Raw genomic sequence first — 20,932 nt, 5'->3', positions numbered from 1 at the left:
AAAAAAAAAAAGCTTTCTCATGTACTGTACATGAGAAAAATCTTTAAAGTTGAAACTATGTAAAACAATGCTACAGATTTATGGATACATACATATGGAGTACAAGTATAAAGGAATTTATGGAAATGATAAATTCTAAATTCAGAAAACCGGTTACAGGTGAGGGGAGGGAAGGGATACAGTCAGTTTATGGTAGTAAACAAGAACTTCAACCATATTGATAATGTTTTATTTTTAGACTGAGTAATGGACAAACATTTTGGGGGGCGTTTTTCTGCTGTTGCCAGGATTGCTTGAACCCTCATGTATGCTATGCAAGTGCTATACCACTGAGCTACATTGTACCCAGCTCCATAATATTCTTTTTATCCTCTTGTATGTGTCTTAAAATATCAAAGATTTGAAAACTAGAGGTAGCAGGGGTGGGGGACATAAAAAGAAAAATATATTGGCAGGTCATTTAATTCAGGATTTTTAAACTCCTAATCATATCTGGGTCTATTAATAAAGTGATTGTTTTCAGTTAAATAGTAAGATGACATGTTTTTTATTTTAATTTTATTTGTGTAATTTTAATTAATATAATTCTCCTATTTTTCTCTAGACCTTGGAAAGGAAATTGCTTATGATCATCTCTCAGAAAGATCCATATCACTCCTTTTTTCAACACTTCAGCTACAACCACATGATGGAAAAAGTTAGAAATTATGTGAATTGTGTGCTAAGTGAAAAATCATCAACTTTTCTAATGAAGGTATTTCAAGGATTCTAGCTTGGACATTAATAAAGGAAAACATTTCAAATAGAAACATTCATAACTAATCAGGATTTCACTTTGTAGAAGAATGTAAAATACTACTACAATTAGTGAACCTGAAAGGTCTACAGATGATCTATATAGGATTTTTTGCTACTTTTTGGTGGGGGGCAGTCAGTGCTAGAGATGGAGCCTTGAGCTTCTCACATGGTATGTAGGTATTCTACCCTGAGCTATACCTAGCCCTATAATTTTTCAGAATATTAGTTGGGAAAATTTTCAGACTAAAAGTTGAGAAGAAAAACAGTGAATTAAGAAATAACTGAAAATTAATTTTTGGTTTTAATTTAAGTGAATTTTCAATAAAATTTTAAACATTTTTAGGAAAAAAGTTTAGTTCAAGAAGGATTTTTTTTTCCTGAATTTTTATTTTTTCCAGTACTGGCGATTGAGCCCTGGGCCTTGTACATGATAGCCAAGTATTCCATCCCTGAGCTATGTGCCCAGCCCCTAACCCCCTTTATGGCAGTACCTGGGATGGATTTTAGGGCCTTCTCACTAAGCTACATCCCCCAACCTTTTTTTAGTTTTTTTGTTTGAGTCAAGTTCTCCCTAAGTCACTTAAGTTTCCCAGGATAAGTTGGAATTTGCAATCCTCAAGCCTCAACCTCTCAGAGTGCTGTGATAAACATGCCTGGTTTAACATTTTTTAAAAATAACATTTTTTTCTTGTCAACCTCATAGAAGTTAATTTGTTATTACAGTGGAACATCATACTTAGAGATGGTTTATTTTGGAATATCTGGAATTTTTTTAATCTTAAAATTTCCCATAAGCACTGTGTCTAAGGAAAGATCTCTATAGTTTTATAAACCAAACAGGTACCTAAAACAGTTACCAGCATTGTTAAAATTACTGATGAAAAATAATACCATGATATTCTTTATTGAGTGGTGAACAGATACTTTCAGCTATTCCTATCCAGTTAATAAAAGACTTAATTTAATGAGCTTCATTTAAACTGGCTTAACACATTATTTTCTCTCCCTCCTCTATGCACACACCTCTTTTTTAAGGCAGCAGCAAAAGTAGTGGGAAGTGAGAAAACAAGAATAATAACTTCTCAGGATAAACCTAGTGGTAATGATGAAACAGAAACAGAAGCTAATTTGGATAAAGGAAAAAGGTTTGTGAACTCATTAATTCTTTTTTGTCTTCTGAACGTTCATATTATGTAAAAGCAATGCTAGTGAGTCATTATTAGTAAAAATGTTTAATACTGTGTAAATATTTAATACTATGTTATCTTACTGATGAATGATATTTGGATATTTGAAGTACTATAGAGTTATTTCATGACTTGTAAAAATTATATATGCTGTGCAAAAACTAGGGAATGAGAAAATACAACCATTTAAATAATGTAAGTCATTTTATTTACTATTCTCAGCAAAAGTGGGCTTAGAAAACAAGATTTAGATTGGAAACTTGAATAATTCATGCCCCTTAGTTGTGCTCAGATCCCATATATCTTCATTATGTGATTCATTATGTATTAAGAATTATTGTTCATATATATTTTCTAAAAGTAGGCTAACAGCTCCATCTTAGCTAAAGAGATTTGCTTCACTGCTAGAGGAAAACAGGTTGTGTTACATATTGAATGACAGTAGTTGAGTCTCTATAAAGTTATTTTTTCTTTAGGAATTTTCAAGGGTAATTTTGTTTTTATCTTTTTGTAGTACTGCAGATTAAACCCATGATCTTGCACATTCTGGGCAAGCACTCTACTACCACTGAGGTACATCCCCAGCCTAAGGGTGATTTTTATCTTTTGCCAAATAAACTAGAACTCCAGCATTTAAAAGATCCTCTTTTCTATTAAACCCATGACCTGTTCTCTCTGTTCTTCTAACCAACCCAAGGTCAGATGGTAAAATCCGTGTGGTCTATGAATGGGTATATTTGGCACCAAGCATATCACTGTTTCCTCTTGGGACCCTGACTTGAGTGCTACAGGGAGCCTATCTTAACCATTTATTTAGAGGTGGAGATTAGGATCCAAAATCAATGTATACTACACTGAGTGTTTCCTCTTATTTTGCATGCCTGCAAGTCAGTGGTTCATCTCCCCTAAACACTATACTGGCTTCTGTTCTTAGAAGTTTTATTTCTCATTGATTCTGAAAAATAGAAATTTCATTTTATTGGCTCCATTACTTAATTTTGTTTTGAGACCCAATACATTCATGTAGCCATGCCTTCCTGCCCAATGTAATATTCCTATAAAATAAAATAAAAATTTATAGCATGGTTCTTGAAGATTAAGAAGATTAGGAATATATTTCCTATATTCTTTCCTTACATAATACCACCCATTATTTTCAGGTGCTCTCCTAGACACTGACATAGTGCAGTTAGTATAAAATATCTCTTCATATTCTCCTCTGCCTCTGTGTCTGCCTTTTCCTCACATACCTAGTAGTCTCTCCAAGTATTAGAATGCCATCTGAAAACTGCTTTCTGCAATTCATTTTTCTTAATCATGCATGTCCTAGATCATCACGTAGGTCTGTACTATACTACTCCATTCTAGTACAACTTCCAGAGTTAGCTTTCACAAAAGTCAATGTTTAGTTCACTTAGCTGAACTTTTTGGCTCCTGTTCTTATTAGATATGTCAGAATTTACTGATGTAGCATATAAAAGCCTTTCATGTCCTCGGATTTTTCCCCCCTTAGTTTTCACTTAAACATATTTTTACTTACAGCTATCAACAATGGTTCAGAAATATTTGACAGAAAATTCCAAAATTAATAAATGATAAGTTTTAAATTGTGTACCTTTTGAGTAGCTTTATGAAATCTCACGTTTGTGCTGCTCAGGATCTAAATCATGCTTTTGTCCATCACATTCCTTCTTAACCATCTCAGTTATCATTTGATATCTCAGTTGATATTTGGAATATTACAGTGCTTATTCAAGTAACCCTTATTTTACTTAATAATGGCCCAAACTAAAAAAGTAGGGATGTTGGCTGTTTGGATATATCACAGAAAACCCATAAAATGGAAATTTCCTTTAAGTGGAAAGGTGTGAAACTTACTGCCCTAATGAGGGAAGAAAAGTTTTGTATGTTGACCTTACTAAGCACTGTGAAATTGTGCAGGAAGAAAAATTATGTGAGTTTTGCTGACACCTCAAACTGCAGAAGGTACTGCAGTACTATCTAGTACTATCTAGTTTTGGGCTTCTACTGGGGGCCTTGGAACGTATCTCCCAGGTATAAAAGACTGCTGTATATAGAGTGCTTTAGGAATTGATATGTCACCTTTAGGTAGAGCATCTTTTCTGTTCATGTCTTCCACCCACATGTGTTTGTGTACTGAGGATCATATCCAGGTCCTTCTGCTAACCCGCATTCCCAGCATCCTGTCCCACCCACCCCCTTTTGAGATAGGGTCTTGCTGGACAAGTTGCCCAGGCTGGGCTTGAACTTGCAGTCTTCCTTCCTCAGCCTCTTAGAGTGCTGGGGTTACAGGTATGTACCATCACACCTGGCTCTACTCACAAATTTAGTAACCTTTTTCTTAACTAAGTACTTATCATGCACTATGGCAGTAAATTTGCAGTTTGATGTGCATTAGAAAAACTGGTATGAATTTCCTTTTCCTTCCTTCCTTCCATTTATTATGTCAGCACTATGAGTACTTGACTGCTGAGTATATCCCTGGCCCTTGGAGAATATATATGAGTGGTGTACACAGTGGTGAAGTCCTTGTATAGCATGTGGGATCCTAGGTTTGACCCGCAGCACTGCAAATAAAGTTGCAGTTTTTCAAAACGGTTACTTGAACACAAGCACTGGTAACATGTCCCTTGTAGGACAGGAGTTAGGATTTTATCACACCATATAGAAAGTGCAAAATTTATGAATTGTTTACTTGTGCAGCTTTCTATTTTATATTTTCAGGCTCTAGTGGACAGCTAGTAACTGAAATTTCAAAATTTAAAACTGGATGAGGGAAACCTCCACTCCATGTGATTTTGTATTATCCTTAGCTGCAAACATCCACTAGGGCTCTGAAACATACCCTCCAACAATAAATATTGCATGATTTCTTAGATGAGGAACCCAAAATATAAAGAGGGAAATAAAGGGGAGATAATAGTAGGGAAATAGCTCTTTCTCAAGGGGAAGAGATGGAGGGAGGGAGGAGGAAGAGGAAGAAATAGGAATGAAAAAAGAATTGATGTGTACGTACATGTATCATCTCCACACAGGGAATGTAAATGTGTTTTGCAAACATGACAAAAAAAGATCAGGAGCTAGATGGAAGGAGAAGGGAGGGAAGGGAAAGGGGATGAGAAAAGGAATTATGATGTTACGCATGTGTGCCTACTCTCCACAAGGAATGTAAACAATACGTACTACAATATGTATTAGTAGAAAGGGGGGAGACTACTCTCGCCATGCCCACATGCGTGATCCTTTGTAGCAACACAGAACCTCTCACTGACTTTTAAATACTTTTCTTTATAACCTTGCTTAGTACCTTCTATTTTGGACTCCCTTTTTATTTTTGTTTGTTTTTTCTTTCCTAGGAAAGCTCTTACTTGCTATTTGAGGTCTACCTCAAAGATGACCAATAGGAATTTTTGTCTTGCTAATCTATAGTATGCAAATGAAGCAAGCATAGCATCAGAAGTGTGATTGTGAGGTCCTACAAACGCCAGAAAAATAGAAAAAAATTAAAGCTTTCATTTATTAAGACTTAGTAAAATAAATATTTTGCTTAGCTAAGCTTATTGCCTGTTCAAGGCAGTCAGAATGATAGGCAGGAAACAAATGGTAGCAGACAATACATAATTTATTGTTAAAGTCCATAGATAAATTTAAATGCTGAAGGAACTGAGATAAACAGCCTCACTGAGAAGTTAGTTTTGAGAGGACATGAAGTGTAGTTATGATTTTTAGGAATGCGTGGAAAAGGAAATGTCATTTCAGGAAGGAATAAAATAATTGAAGGCATGGAGGTGCAAATAATCATGCTCTGTTTGTGGAAGCTATTTTAACTACATCAAAGGAAAATCTATTTAAAAGTTCACTTGGAGACTGATGAGTAAGACAAGAAATTAAAATTGAGCTCATTAACTGATATACATTAAATATACCCAGTGTGTTTGGCATATAAATTATACCTCAGTAAAGCTTTTAAATGAATACATGGAAATAATTGAAGAGTTTTTGAAACAGTGATATTGTGAATGTTCAATATTACAACCTTAGCTATGCTTAACTTCTGTCTGGGGAAGTTTGGTTTGTACCTATTGGAAGCATATCTGGGCAAAAATTAGCCATGTTGTAACCAGGCTATAGTCCTGAAGATTTTTTGTTTGTTTGTTTTGTTGGTACCAGGGATCGAACTTGGGTCCTTGTGTTTGCAAGGCAGCGAGCAGTCCAGAAGATTTTTTATGCGGAAAGTACTATCCTGATGCAAAGTGTCTTCTTTTTACAGTCTTACAACTTTTTCTTCTTCTTTTAAAGTGTTAATGACAGTCTGCCATAACTGAATCCTCAGACGGTAAAGTAACCTTATTGAGGTGATGTACATCGGCAGTTTTCTTCTCTGTCTTTAGACCTTAAATATATTCTTATAACTGCCATGTTAATGGTATGGTTAAAAATATCTCAGGATCTTGCTTACCTCCGTAGATACCCAAGATCTTGCTGTGTTGAAATTTCAAACTATAGAGTCCTTCTTCTGGGGGTCCTGGATTGTTTCACGTTGTTTATGCAAGGCCATTGTTGGAACAACATAGGGAGTACTTGAGTTTAAAGTACATGTTTAGTAAACTCTTACCCTATCATAGAAATAAGATGAAGGAGCAGGGGTTTACATTTAACATGTGTAGAGAGCCGAAGATCTGTGTGGATGATTTAAATAGAGTAGTTGGAATGCTAGGTAGAACCAGGGGAGGGGGTGCTAACTTGATATGGAGGAGATTGTTGGAGATGTGGATTTGATAAGCTAGGATTTTATATGGTTTGTTTAGGAAAACACTGGAGTAATTCATAATAGCAACACTTAGTATAAGAAAGTGCCAATAAAAAAATTTAAAAAGAAAGATTTGTGAATGACAGGCATTGCTTGGAAGAATAGTAAATGGCTATGAAGAATGTAAAAGGTGGTACTATCTCAGGAGCATGATTCCTCAGGGGCTGGCAGTAGGGCTCTGGAAGTACCATTCATTAGGAATTGAAAACTGTGTATTGGGGCTTAGTACTAGAGTGCTTGCCTAGCGTGTGTGAAGCCCTGGGTCTTTCCCACCACTACAAGACATCAACTACTCTACAGACCCTTTTCTGGGGCATTCTAGTTATGGAGGATGGAAGATTAATCCAGTCCCTACTTGAGAAGGGCACAAAAGAGAGAAATATTGTTTCAAGAGGAGAGATAGAGGAACTAGTAAAGGGATTGAGAATGACGTTCTAGAGGGCACAATGGAAAGTTTTTGGGGAGAGGAAAAGAGGCAAAAGATCATTATCTGGTTGCATAGAATATGTGTAGTGATGAAATATATAGTGATTGAATAGAATATTTATAGTGGTAAGAATATATAGTTTGAAGGATTTTTTTTCTTGATCTAATTTGAAGGCCAACAGTCTTGATTTTTGAGTAGACGAGATGGAGAAAAGAAAGAAGAGCCCAACAACAAAACTCTTGAGACTAAAGGTTAACATGGGACAGTAGGCAAGAAAAGCACCAAAATAAGCAGGCCAGATGTAAAGATAAATTGTCTTGTTTTTTCCATATCTTTACTAGTCTTTTTGTCACAAACTTTTGCATTTTATTTAGGTCTCCCAAGAATCTCTTCTTATCTAAGTCGAAGTATGGAAGCTGTCAGCAGGACCTTAATAAGAAAGAGAGAGTGGGAATTCTTCAAAGTGAGTAGTAAAGATGATGTGTCTCTAAATGATCCAACCATTGACTTACTTCACCACTGTAATAAAAAATACATATTTTGGAAAATCAAAGCACCGAAGGAGCTAAATGTTAAAAGTTTGAAGTGGTGTTTAATTTACAAAGCTATAATTCTAGCTTAGAATTCTTTTGCTATGGTAGTGATATTACTTGTCTATCATAACTATATTCAGGAACTTCAAATAATTACTTTTCTGGAACAAACAAAGTCAAATCTCATTATTCACAAATGTTTATATTCTATAAAGACAAGAGTGTTGAAATAGCAAATACTAAATGAATTATTACCCTTACAGGAAATGTAGGGTTAGATTCTTTTGGGCCTTTGGTCACAACATTTTTATCAGCTGATCAGCATGTAACCTTGTTTTAAAGAGTATTTCTATTTAAAAATATTTTATCGTCAATCCATAAACATTGAATTGGTGCCAGCAGCACTGTAATGATTGCAGCTTTTGTAACACATGCATTTTCTGAAACCTAAAGTACACTATAGGCGCTTGCACTGGGGAACACCAGACAGTTTGGGTGCTCACCTCAGAGCTTTCCCACTAAGCTATTATCCCCTGCCCTTTTTAATTTTTTTTATTTTGGGACAAAGTCTTAATCACCAAGTTACCCAGATTGGGCTCAGACTTGCAGTCCTCCTCTTCAGCCTCCCAGGGTGCTGGGGTTAAGTATGCACAAGCATACCCAGCTAAGTGGGGACAATTTTAAACAGCGAAATGGCCAACAAAAAGCACCAAAATGCAAAAACTGTGTTGCTAAACCAATAAAAAGAAACTTAACTACTATAAGCATTAAAGTAGACAGAATGTTACCTTTTTAACCTCAGCTATGAACATTATATCCAGTGATTCAAATTTTTGTCACTTTGTGCATGTTCACCAATGATTCTGAAAGTGTCATGAATATGGACTTTGGAGTTAAGACAGATTTTAGAAAATATAAGTTCATTCTTGGTATGTACTCATTTAACATTTATTTAACCCACATTATATGCTAAATACTGTATTAATGCAGAGTTTTAAACCTTATAGATCCAAACCTAAAATCATTGATCAGAATAAAAATGAGATATAATGAATTTAGGTTTATTTTCTATGCTCATAAGGTACCAGCTTGATGCTAAACATATGCTAAATAGGCCTATGCTTAATATTATTGAACAGCTTTATTTATTATAACTTATGACTAGGGACATGGCCACTTTTAGTAATATTTGTGAATACTGTATAGCGGTAAAACACATTCATAGATATTATCATCACTCCCACTTTAAAGATAAGAAAACAAACAGTGAAATTATTTGCCTAATGTTGGTAGATTCTAAAACTGGTTTTAGAATCTATTGCTGCAAAATGGCTAGGAATTACAGTTTCAAACTATAATTATATTCTTGGCCTTTTAATTTCATAGTACAAAATTTAAGGAACAGTTAACACAGACTTGCTGACACTCTACTTACTCAGTAGTTAAACTGATGAAAACCATCAACTCATGGCACAGTGGCTGACAGTGTGGCTATTGATTTATAAGGTCTTGTGAATTTCACCACATTCTTGACCTTTTTCTAATATACATTTTTTTTATAATACTATTTGCTTAAGTAGTATCCAAGCATCCTTTCTTTAAAGTTTTGTCTGCGAAAACTTTTAATTCTTTTCCAAATGTACATTTGTGGTACTCACCTTGATAGCACTTGTACAAAAACAAATTTGTGTTTTGTTAATTGACATGTGCTTAGGAACAGAATAAAGTGATTCAGAAAAGTTGAAGGAAAAAAATCATCCACATCCCTGGTATGCAGAAAAAGTGCATTTGGCAAAATTGTGATTACTGTTTGAGTTAAAAGTTTTTTGTATGTAAATGCATTTGAATCCTCAAAGCAACCTTAGGAGATCTGTAAACTTTTTCATGCCCATTTTACAGATGTGGAAACTCAGGCAAAAAGAGATTAAATAAAATGACTTTGGTTACACAAAACTTGAGTCAGAATTTGAAATCAATCTTTACTAGAACCCATATTCTTGATGTCTGAGCCAGAATTGGCTCAATAACAATGGATAGATTTAAAGCAAGTAAAATTACGTGTTAGAAAAATGTTATCCAGTTACATGTGAGAGTATAAGTCTGAATTATTCGATGAATTTTAGTATATGTGCTGCCGAATCAAGCACTTGATAATTTTATATAAACATAATTTTACAAGAAATACATCATTACCTACCTGCATGATCTCTTCAATATCAAGAACAGAGAATGTGAAATACTTTGAAAAATTGGATCTAGTTTGCTTCTGTACATATATATACAAACTTTAGGCTGGTGGTTTTAGGGACTCTTCCAGCAGTCCCTATTTTTTCTTGGTTATGTTTAATATAATCAAGGCTATTACATTGTTTTAGTCATGACTTCTATAAAAGTTTAACCTTAAATTGATTTATTCTTCATGAATTGTTTGACCAAGCATCCTTCATTCATTAGCTCCTCATTTTGATAATTTTTTAGGTTGGCTATTCTTTTTTGGTGCCTTATAGCTACTATAATTTGTTGAATTTTACATGCACAAAATCAATTCTTTTTGCTTAAAAAGAGATTAGCCTAAATGAAATGCTCTGTAGAAGGACTTTTTCTTTTTTTTTTTTGGTACTGGAGATCAAACTCAGTTCCTTGTGCTTACGGGATGGGTGTGGGTACCACTCAGCTAAATTCCAGCCCTAGAAGTACTTCTTTTTTTTTTTAATCACAACTTTGCAAGCATTAATTTTGAGTGCTACCCTAGAAAAATCTGATATCAACCTGACTTTTCCTCTTTTTGTATATGAGTTGCTTTTTATTATAAATTTTTATTGGAAACAGGAATTTACTAAATTCTCTGCACTGAGTTTGAACTTGTGATTCTCCTGCCTCAGCCTGCATGAATACTGGAATTACCGGTGTGCACCACTGTGCTTGGCTTGCTTTTTCTTCTATGCCCACATTTTCCTAAAATGTACATTTAGTGCTATAGATCACTCTATACTCTTTTATTTGTACCCTACAGTTTTTTTAATATTCACTAGTACATTTGCTGTACATGTTGAGATATTCATCATGGGGTATTGGTGCATGTGCATAATGCATTTTAATTCTATTTTTCCTCTTCTTCCTTTCCTCCCTTTTCCCTCTGTTGCTAGTTCCCCTTCCCATTTGCAGGGACTCCTTCCTATTTTGTATTATCTATATTTTTATTTTGCTCTTTATTTATACTTTGAGTTTCTCATGAAAAATGTATGCAATGTTTGTACTTGTGTGTCTGATTTATTCCATTTAACAGTGTGATCAAGGTGCATCCCTTTTCCTACACATGACTCAAATTTATCTCTCTTTATGGCTGATAAGTATTCCAGTGTGTGTATATGAACTATTTTTTCTTTTTTCATCTATTAATGAACATATAGGCCACATCCAAGATTTAGATATTCCAAATTGTGCTGCTGCAAACATGGGTATTACGTATCACTGTTATATGATGTCTTTACCTCTTTCAGGAAGATACATAGAAGAAAATAGCTGAGTCTGATAGAATTTATGTCTTTAATTTTTTGAGGAATCTCCATTCTGATTTCCATATTGGTTGTACTAGTTTATAGTACCTCCACAATACAGAAGCCCCTCCTCTAGTCTCACCAGCATTTTTTGTTATCTTATTTCTTGATGATAGCCATTTTTTCTGGAATAAGATGAAATTTCAGTGTTGTTTTAACCATTTACCAGTCGAATTATTTAAATACAGAAAGACCAAAAATTGCATTTTGTATTAATTTTTATAAGATAATATAATAGGAAATATAAAAACAACAATTTTATCAAATTCAATAATTTTTCATGTATGGTTGGCATTTTGCTAGCGCATATGAGTGTATCTCATGAAAACAAGAATAGACTGGTTGAAATGACACCTGCCTGAGTAACATTCAGGGGAAACTGTTAGATTGTTAATATGCATTTCTTTAAAGGCCGGAAATTTTGAACATTTTTTCTTATATATTTAAAGGCCATTTATATTTCTTCTGAGAAGTATCTGTTCATTTTAGTTCCCCATTTTTTTATTGAGTCTTTTATATTGGGGGATCCAATTTTTTGAGTTCTGTGTATATTCTAGGTATGAGTCCTCTGTCTGAGGAAATGTCAAAATCTTCCCATTTTGTAGATTGTCTTTTCATTCTGTTGGTTTTTTAGTTTGCTTTACAGAAGTTTTTTAATTGGATATGATCCCATTTATTGTTTCTTGGTATTATATCTTGTGTGATTAAGGTTCTGTTCAGAAAGACCTTGCCTATGCCTGTATCTTGCCTATTTTATCTTCCAGCAGATTAAGTTTTTGTTTCCAAATAGATCTTTGATCTATTTGGATTTGAGCTTAGTACATAGTGAAAGATATGGGTCTAGATTCAATCTTCTACATATGCATAGCCATTTTTCCCAGCACCACTTGTTAAAGAGGCTGTCTCCCCTCCAGTGTATATGTTTTGGTCCCTTTGTCCCAGATGAGGTATCTGAATGTGCCTAGAATTGTTTCTGCATCCTCTGTTCTGTTCCATTGATCCATATCTGGTTTTTGTTTGGGGGAGTCAGTCCAATGCTGTTTTTATTTCTGTACCTCTATAATCTATAACGACATCCAAGATTGTGATGCCTCCTGCCTTGCTCTTGTTGCCCATTATTGCTTTTGCTGCTCTTGCTATTCTAGGTCTCTTCTGGTTCTGTATGAATTTTAAGATTGTTTTCACCAGTTCTGTGTTGAATACTATGGATTGGGATTACATTAAATCTGTGTATCAGTTTGGAAAGTATGACCACTTTAATTACAGGTTCTACAATAACAGTATATCTTTCCAATTTCTGATGTATTCCTCGGTGGCCTTTTTCAGAATGCTGTAGTTTTCCGTGTAGAGGTTCCTCACTTCCTTGATTAGATTAATTTCTAAATATTTAATTCTTGCATCTTGGCCTTAGTGTAGTTGTGCTGATATCTCATGGAAATGCAATAGGCTGAAGTGGGTGCTATGTGTTGTTTTTTGAGACAGGATCTTCCGATGCGGTTCAGGCTGACCTTGAATTTACTCTTGTAGCTAAGCTGGCCTCGAACTTGCAGTGACCCTCCTGCCTCAGCCACTTGAGTGCTAGGATTATAGGCATGTGCCACCACACCCAACCAAGGTAGATGTTATGAAGGAAGCAAGTTTTATTTTACATGAGGAGCTGAGGCTAAGGGCTGGTATATTTTAAGTAGGCTGCAAAAACACCATAACAAATAGCAAACTAGTATCCTCTTTAGGAGAGAGCAGTTCCACAGTGGTCACTGATTTCCTTCACTGAAGTTGCCTGACTGACTATAGACTGTACAGTGTCACAAATGAATAAGCCTTGTACATTAAGCAGGAACTGCAGAAATGCTCAGGACTTGTGGTAGACTACCTCTGCCAACACAAAAACTTTTAGAAGAATCTTGTTAAGTTATACAAAACTCTGCTGAATTTTTTTTATTTGAAGCTGTATTACAACATTAGACCATTTTGATACAAAATGACAATTGTGTCTTCCTATTCATAAATATATAGCTATAGATATATCTATACATATACCTATATATGTATAGATATATCTATATATATATATTGCCTTTTGTATATTGGTCTTGTAGCCAACCTATTTTACTTACTTGCAGATTCTTTTCTCTATGCAGTTACCATCTTTTTATAGTTATAGTTCTGTTTCTTATCTGTTAGATATACACATTTATTTCTTGGCTTACTAAATTGACTATGAATGTGAAAGGAGTAAAGAGCCAGGCATACTGTGTATGCCTGTAATCCCGCACTCGGAAGGCTGAGCCAAGAAAATTGCCAAAGAGTTCAAGGCCAGCTACATAGTTAGCTACATAGTGAGTTCAAGACCAGCCTGAATTACATAGTGAGACCCTGTCTCCAAAAAAAAAAAAAGAAAGGAGAGAAGAAAGTGTTGTGCTTGACATAACTGTCAAGTATATATAAATATTTTTACAAGGAAACTTAAATCCTTTGTGGATTTTTTTGTATGGGTGGGTGAGCGGGTGGTTACTAGGGATTGAACTCAGGGCCCCAACCCTGAGCTGGGCTCCAACCTTTTCATCTTCCTTCCTTAGCCTCCCATTGTGTTGAGAGTATAGACATTCTTCACCAGGCTCAGGGAGATAAGTTTTTTTAAGGCATTTTAAAAATCAAGGTATAAAATACTCCTCTGATTTTCAGCAACTGTGATCCTCATATCATACGCTTCCAGATTTGAAAGAAAAAGTTAGATATGTGGCGTTCTTTTTCTTAGAATAGGTAAAAAGATAAATAGGAACTTCAAACCTATTGCAACCTTCAAAAATATAATTCCTCATTTTCATTTAATGTGAAACAATTTTTGATGGTATCTTTTTAAATTTTAGGTGGAAGGAAGAAAAACAGAAGAGGTACTAAAAGATCTGCTTCAACAAATCAACCAGTAACTCATGAAAAACAGCGACATAGGAAAAAACAGGTATTTTGTATTATATCTGAGTAATACTCATGAACATTAAAGTTATAACAGTACTTTTATCATATATAAGGTGAAAGTGACATCTACATTACAAACTTTTGTATTCGAGTCTTTCTGATAGGTCCAATTTAAATAGGATCCTCTGTACTTAAAGAAAATTATACCCTTTAATCAGAATTTTTTCAAGGTGGGTTAATTTTAGAGTTTAATGCATTTGTTTCCATTCTCAGTGAGTACAGTCCAATATCAAAAACTACTCTTTGATGTATTTCCTATTTTTTTTTTAAATTGTTTACAGCAGATAAATAAGTCTGGTCTTGTTATTCTATTTTGTCTAGAACTTTTTACTTTGAGGTACGTTTGGTTTTCCTAAGCTTTTTGCAAACGGTTCACATTGAGTTGTGACAGCTAACAGAAAGTTGCAGGCTATGAGGGACTAAGGTTATTTTGGCCCTGATTTTTCCCTCAATAACATAACAAGCAGTTCCTGTACATACTGTTGGTCTGCACGGTCCCCTGCAGCCCTGCCATCTCTGCCTTTGGAGCAGTAATAGGTGGAGGAGAGCTCCTGCTACTGCAGACAGGAGATTTAGAGAACACTCCAGGGTGTGCACCTCTGGAGAACTACGTACAGGGGCTCTGTGAGAGCTGAAGGCAAAGTGTATACTGCTTCTTCGCATCCTGTTACAGTTTGCATTGTTGATGCGGCAGATACATGATCGACTGGCTACTTTTCCTTCCCCTCTCAGATGGGGAAGTGGGGGTGGAGTATTTGATCATCACTTTGAAACCTGGTGGGCCTCCTGTATCTCTTGGAAGTGAGACTCTAAAGAGTACTGGACCCCTAGAGTTTTTCATTCTCAAGGTCACCTACATTGAGCCTTCATCAGCTCATTGGCCACAATTGTTCCTACCTGTGATGACTCCAGCCATGAGCTATTCCTGGCTCTCTGCTCCCAGTAAATCCTGCGCTGCTCTCAGAATCCTGTGCTTCTATCTGTGTATATCTAGTTTTCAGGCAGTTTGCTCTTTGACATTAATAAGTTTATATTTTCTGTATTCAAAATAAAATTAATCTATCAGAAACTGTGTAATCTGTGGAATATAGATTTGTATTCTGTCATTGTCCTGTGCCCAAAAAAGAGTTTTGTGGATGTAACCAGCTCCTGGTTTCATTTTTCAGCAGTCCACTCTTGACTTTTTGATAGGAACCTTGATTCAGGCAATAAGTTATAGACCTACTTTGTCTTGAGGTTTGGAGTTCTCTGAAAATTTTTTAATTGCAGTAATTCATGCTTAATTGAACAAGTTTTTCTTATTTCATTTGTCTGTTAAAAAGACAAGTGGTTGTACCTGTCTCATTACAGTTTAAAGAGGTTTATTTTTATAAATTTATTCCATCCAGGAAGAGAACTAAATGCCATTTAAAAATGAGGACTTTTTCCGCATAAAGAATCTGTAGTAGAAATTACTATAACAGTATTTTACTATAAGTGATACCATTTTGAAGCCATTATTAGGCATTGTTTTTTGTCATATATGTTATATAAGATAATCATAGGAAAGAAAAAGTATGGTGTGTTTTAGTTTGTTGTGTGCAGCTGTTAGTATAGCTGTGGTTATGCTTTGTTTTACTTTTGATATTTCAAGAAAAACAAAAGATAATAAAGTAAAAAGCATGGGTTTTATTTAGTTTATATCTTGAAATGTATCCTGTCATTATGAATGAAATGCAGTACAATAAGTTAAACATATAAAATGGGCTTTTTGTTTGTTGTGGTGCTGTGAGTCAAAACCAGGGCTTCCCGCATGCTAGATGAGCACTGTACCTCACAACTAGCTACACTCCTAACCCATTAAATGGCTTAAAAATGCAAAAATGATTCTTATCTCATAAGCTATAAAAACTGATATACTGTAAAAACTTGTTAAACTGATCTTCAGTAGGAGATCTACTCGAAAGTACTGCTTAAACTTGGTGCATCTAGAAACCTCCGTAGAATTCAAGCAGATGATTTATTCTTGAGAGGGGGGAAAGACTCACCTCACACATCTCTGTCTTTTGGTCTAGTTTGGTTTTGTTTTGAGACAGGGTCTCACTGTAGTCCAGGGTGGCCTTGAACTTACTATGTAACCCAAGATAGCCTTGAACTCAAGATTCTCCTGCCTCAGCCTTCTGAATGCTGGGATTACAGCACCCCTGGCTTCTCTTTGACTTCTGTGTCTGTTAATGACAAGCAGTGAGGCTTTGCAGGATTAGAAGTTGAGTGAGTCAGTAATAGACAAGCATAGGAGGGTGTCAGTCTTTGTCTAGAGACTGAGTAGCCAGGAACTTTTAGGCCACATAGTTGGTGATAGGAGTGCCATAGACAAGCAACAGCAAAAGTGGTATAGAAGAGAACATTCGTTGGGTTAAAGTCACAATATACATAAACAGTAAGGGCATAGGGATGAGACTTACGGCAACTCCAACTTCCACATAGGCTATGGTTTAAGTTCATTGAAAATTTTTATGGTATTGAATCATCTATAGATATGTTCACCTTCTTGAGTCTCCTTGAATTTTTCTGATATTGCATCAGACACCTAAACTGACTTTTTCTTTAATTGTAGTAAAAAAAAAAAAAATGTAATACTTACCATTAATGATTTCAGAGTATAGTTCAGTAGCATTAAACATTCATATTATTGTTCTACCATCACCATAACACTACCTATTCACAGAATGAACTAACTTGCTTACTTTCTTTTTTTTAGTGGTGCTAGTAATTAAACCCATGGCTTTGTAATGCTAGGCAGCTCTATACTGAGCTGCATTACTGCCACCCCTCCCGTTCTACTTCATAATTAAATGCTACTCTTCTAGGCACCTCATATCAGCAGAATTACATAGTAGTTTTTGTGTCTACATTTTTTTACTTAGTAAAACGTCCTCAGAATACATCTGTGTTATAGTATGTGTCAGAATTTCCTTTTTAATAATGAATAATATCCTACTCTATCTGTATATCACATCTTGCTTTGTTCATTTATTCATGCATTCATCGGCACTTGTTGCTTCCACATTGCAGCCATTGTGAATAATGCAACTATGAACATGAGCGTCCTAACATCTTTTAGAGTCCCTCCTTTCAGTTCTTTTACATATATGCCCCAATTAGGAATTGCTGGATTATATGGTACTTTTATTTTTTTTGTTTGAGGCAGCTGCCGTATTTTCCATAGTAGTTACATCATTTTTACTCCTCCCACCAACAGTAAACATATGGGTTTCATTTTCTCTGTATCCCCAACAATTTCAGTTTGGTTAGTTGGTTTATTTTGGCTTGGTTTTTTGAGACAGTGTCTCACTGCCCATACTGGCTTCATATTCACAGTCCTCCTTGTTTAATCTCCCAAGTGCCAGGATTATGAGCTTTTTTTTTTTTTTAATACTGTGAGGTGATAAATTAGATTTTCTTTAAAAATGTGAAAGTCTGCTGGGGTACTTCTTCTAGTGCAAACATAGTAAATAATCACTCTTATGGTCAGATATCTCCTTTTTGCATGTCATTAGAAGAGTTAGTCACTTGTAGCAATATGTGGATTATATTTTGTTTTTTAAAAATTACAGTTGCTTCCTCCAACATAAAATGTATGCCTTAAATTTATGTTGAGTTTTTGAAAATCTTTTAGAGGACTTGAGTTTTATATCCTGTGTGTACTTCCCCCAAAATAAACAGAACAGGATTTTCAGAGTCTATTAAAGAAGTACTAAATATTTATGAATTATTTAGAATTATGAAGGAATCTATTACGAATTATGTAAAAGGATTAGTAGGAAGTATGAGAGCTGGGTGTGGTGGCATGAATTTGTAATTTCAGACTCTAGGAGACTAAGGCAGAAAGATGGGAAGTTTGAGCCCAGCCTGGGCAACTTAATAGGAGACTGTCTCAAAAACACAAAAGAAGGGTCAGTGATTTAGCTCAGTGGCGCTGCACCTGCCTCACAAGTGCAAGGTCCTGAGTTCGATCCCTGGTATCAAAAACATTTTTTTAAATAAAAATAATAATGGGGTGAAAGATGTAGCTCAGTGTGGAGGCCCTATGTTCAATCTGTAGTACTGTACTTCTAGCTACATAGGCAGGTAGTGTGAGCATAAAGCTGAACAGCTTGGGTGCCAGGAGCTCTGTCACTTTCTAGCTTTCCCATCTAACTGTGATTATGTAAAATGAACAGTGATTACACTAGAAATTTGTGTGATAAAGATAATATCTTTTAAAAATCTAAGAACTATATAAATTCTTCCTTCTTTAAGAAATTATACTCATTTTTATTAAAATTAGTTATATTACACCAGATATGTACTTTTCAAAGAAATATTTGTGTGAGTAACTGTTCTACTTTTTATCAAAAGCCATGGCTTTGGGAAGAAGACAAGAATTTGAAATCGGGTGTGAGGAAATACGGAGAGGGAAACTGGACCAAAATACTGTTACGTTACAAATTCAACAACCGAACAAGTGTCATGTTAAAAGACAGATGGCGGACCATGAAGAAACTAAAGCTGATTTGCTCAGACAGTGAAGACTGAATGTGTTTGTCAAAGTTTAATAACAGGACAGTTAATATTTTGATTACTACATTATATTTGAAACTTGCTGGTTATTGATGAATATTAAAACTGTTGTTTAAAGCATTGTTTTTGTGAGCCTAAGTAATGAGGATGTGTGCTGTAAAATTATATGCCATCAGCTTGTTCCTCAAGAATCTGTTTGATAAAATGTAAATACACCCTACCCAAATCTAAGACCTAACTGCCAGATTGTTTCAATAAAAAATTTAAAGCTTTATAAAGGGAAAAAAAATAGTTCTGTTTACCAAAATAGTTCTGTAGGCTAGCCTCAGCCTCAAAGATACAACATAAAAATGATTTTCTAAATAATTGAGTAGTGATAGTCCTGTGAGATGAGATGTTGATTTACGGCTTCAATGTATTATTTAATTCTAAGACATTTGTTAGTAGAATGATAACTACGCTGAGTAGTTGAGTTTTGATATGCTTAAGTTTTTCTTTCCAAGTTTTATGTTAAGGGAAAGACTTGCAAACAGTAATGACAATAGGACAGTATTTGTACTCTTACCAAGAATAGCTTTGTGTTTCATTTAGGAATGAGTTCATATATATTTATATTTAAGTATTAAAACTTTAGTAAATATAATTTTCAATAAAGCTTTATAACTTGATAAGGGTCCTCTGATATTTTGAATTAATAAATCAGTATTGGGCTTAAATAATATTCTGTAAAGGTTTAATTTTGTATGAACTGTGATTATCTTGACATCTATAAGTAACTAAAGGTCAGGGCTTACTAAAAAGTTTTGAGTTTTTACCAACAATTTATTCTTTGAACAAAGACTCAATTATTTAGCAGTGAGTTATAAGCACTTTATTTTGCAAATGTTTGAAAATATTAAAACATTGAAGTATATACAAATCATACAATGATATTGTATTTTATAGTCTCTTCCTTTTATGTTTTCTACATTCCTTTCCTGAGTTTTTGTTGCCCATGAATGATTATTCTGTGCTTCATGACGCAGTGTATCCTGTTGCACTATGAGGTACTGTCAGTGTTAAGCCACAGCATTGAGGATTGATGCCAAAGCTGTCATCGTGAGTCAGAACAGACTTGTAAGTCAAGCTCCTTCTTAAGTTTTTATCATTTTCATCAGATTTAGGATGCCATTAATTTTAAGATGTGCTATTATTTTGTATACAAATTAAAAAACACAAGCCAGATAGTGGTGGGTGGTATACACTTATAATCCTGCACTTGGGAGACCAAAGCAGGAGGACTGCATGTTCAAGTCCAGCCTAGACAACATAGCAAGACCCTGTCTCAAAAAGCCAAAAATGAAAAATCACAATGAATTATAGTATGATGCTTTTTATTAGAAATTTATTTAACTTACTAAAAACTATTTTAGATTTATTTAAACATAACATTTTTCCATCTAACTTTTGTATATTTAAAAAGAAAATTGTAAGCACACATATTCTAAAACATTTGAACAACCAGGGGAATGCTTAGTGAACAAACTACTAAATCATGATTAAAGAGTTCTGCAGTTTTTTCTCATTCACCTACAACCTTTTATTTCTAGCTTTCTAGCTCCTAAGGCAACAGCCTATGTTCCTGGTGCAGCTCAGTGGTGCCAAAGACTATAGTGCAGATCTTGCCTTCACAGAAATGTGTCTTGTGCACTTTGATTTGGTTGTTTCTTGAAGTTCAGGTCAGAGCTCTTCCTTTGTTTTACTCTGTCTAGGCTGGACCAACTTCACAGGTAGTATTAGAAGCATTTAAAGATAGGCTCCCTGCAGCAACCTGAGGGTAGAGGCATTGGACGGGGCAGACAGACCAAAAAAGTCTGGAGTAGTTAGGGCTTCGATATATACCACCGAGTCTGGAAAACCACACATAGTCAAGGACTGGACACATTTTCACTAACATCCTGAGAGGACTTGAGACCTGTGTCTCTGACTTAATCTTTAGGAGGCAAAGGCCTAAGGGACAATTATTAGTTTGGCCAAGTGTTGAAGGAGTGCCCTGATGCTGAGTCTGCAAATGTGAGCAAATTTTTTTTTTTTTTTTT

At 35.0% G+C, this 20,932-nt stretch overlaps 1 protein-coding gene across 1 annotated transcript in view; it reads left to right on the top strand.

Moving 5' to 3' along the window:
* Positions 1-19,627, top strand: part of Terf1 (telomeric repeat binding factor 1) — a 36,805-nt gene extending 17,178 nt beyond the window's left edge. Inside the window, exons 5-9 of the mRNA XM_010622433.3 lie at positions 605-754; positions 1,834-1,943; positions 7,618-7,706; positions 14,204-14,295; positions 18,693-19,627. Coding sequence (XP_010620735.1) covers positions 605-754; positions 1,834-1,943; positions 7,618-7,706; positions 14,204-14,295; positions 18,693-18,869 — 618 coding nt within the window. The 3' untranslated portion in view covers positions 18,870-19,627. The remainder of the gene's footprint in view (positions 1-604; positions 755-1,833; positions 1,944-7,617; positions 7,707-14,203; positions 14,296-18,692) is intronic.
* The last annotated feature ends 1,305 nt before the right edge of the window (positions 19,628-20,932 follow it).

Source organism: Fukomys damarensis, unplaced genomic scaffold (assembly GCF_012274545.1).
Source record: "Fukomys damarensis isolate Sample0158 unplaced genomic scaffold, DMR_v1.0_HiC HiC_scaffold_5, whole genome shotgun sequence".
NCBI classification, from domain to species: domain Eukaryota; kingdom Metazoa; phylum Chordata; class Mammalia; order Rodentia; family Bathyergidae; genus Fukomys; species Fukomys damarensis.
Note: the sequence above shows the minus strand (reverse complement) of the source record. Positions and strands in the feature narration are given on the sequence as shown.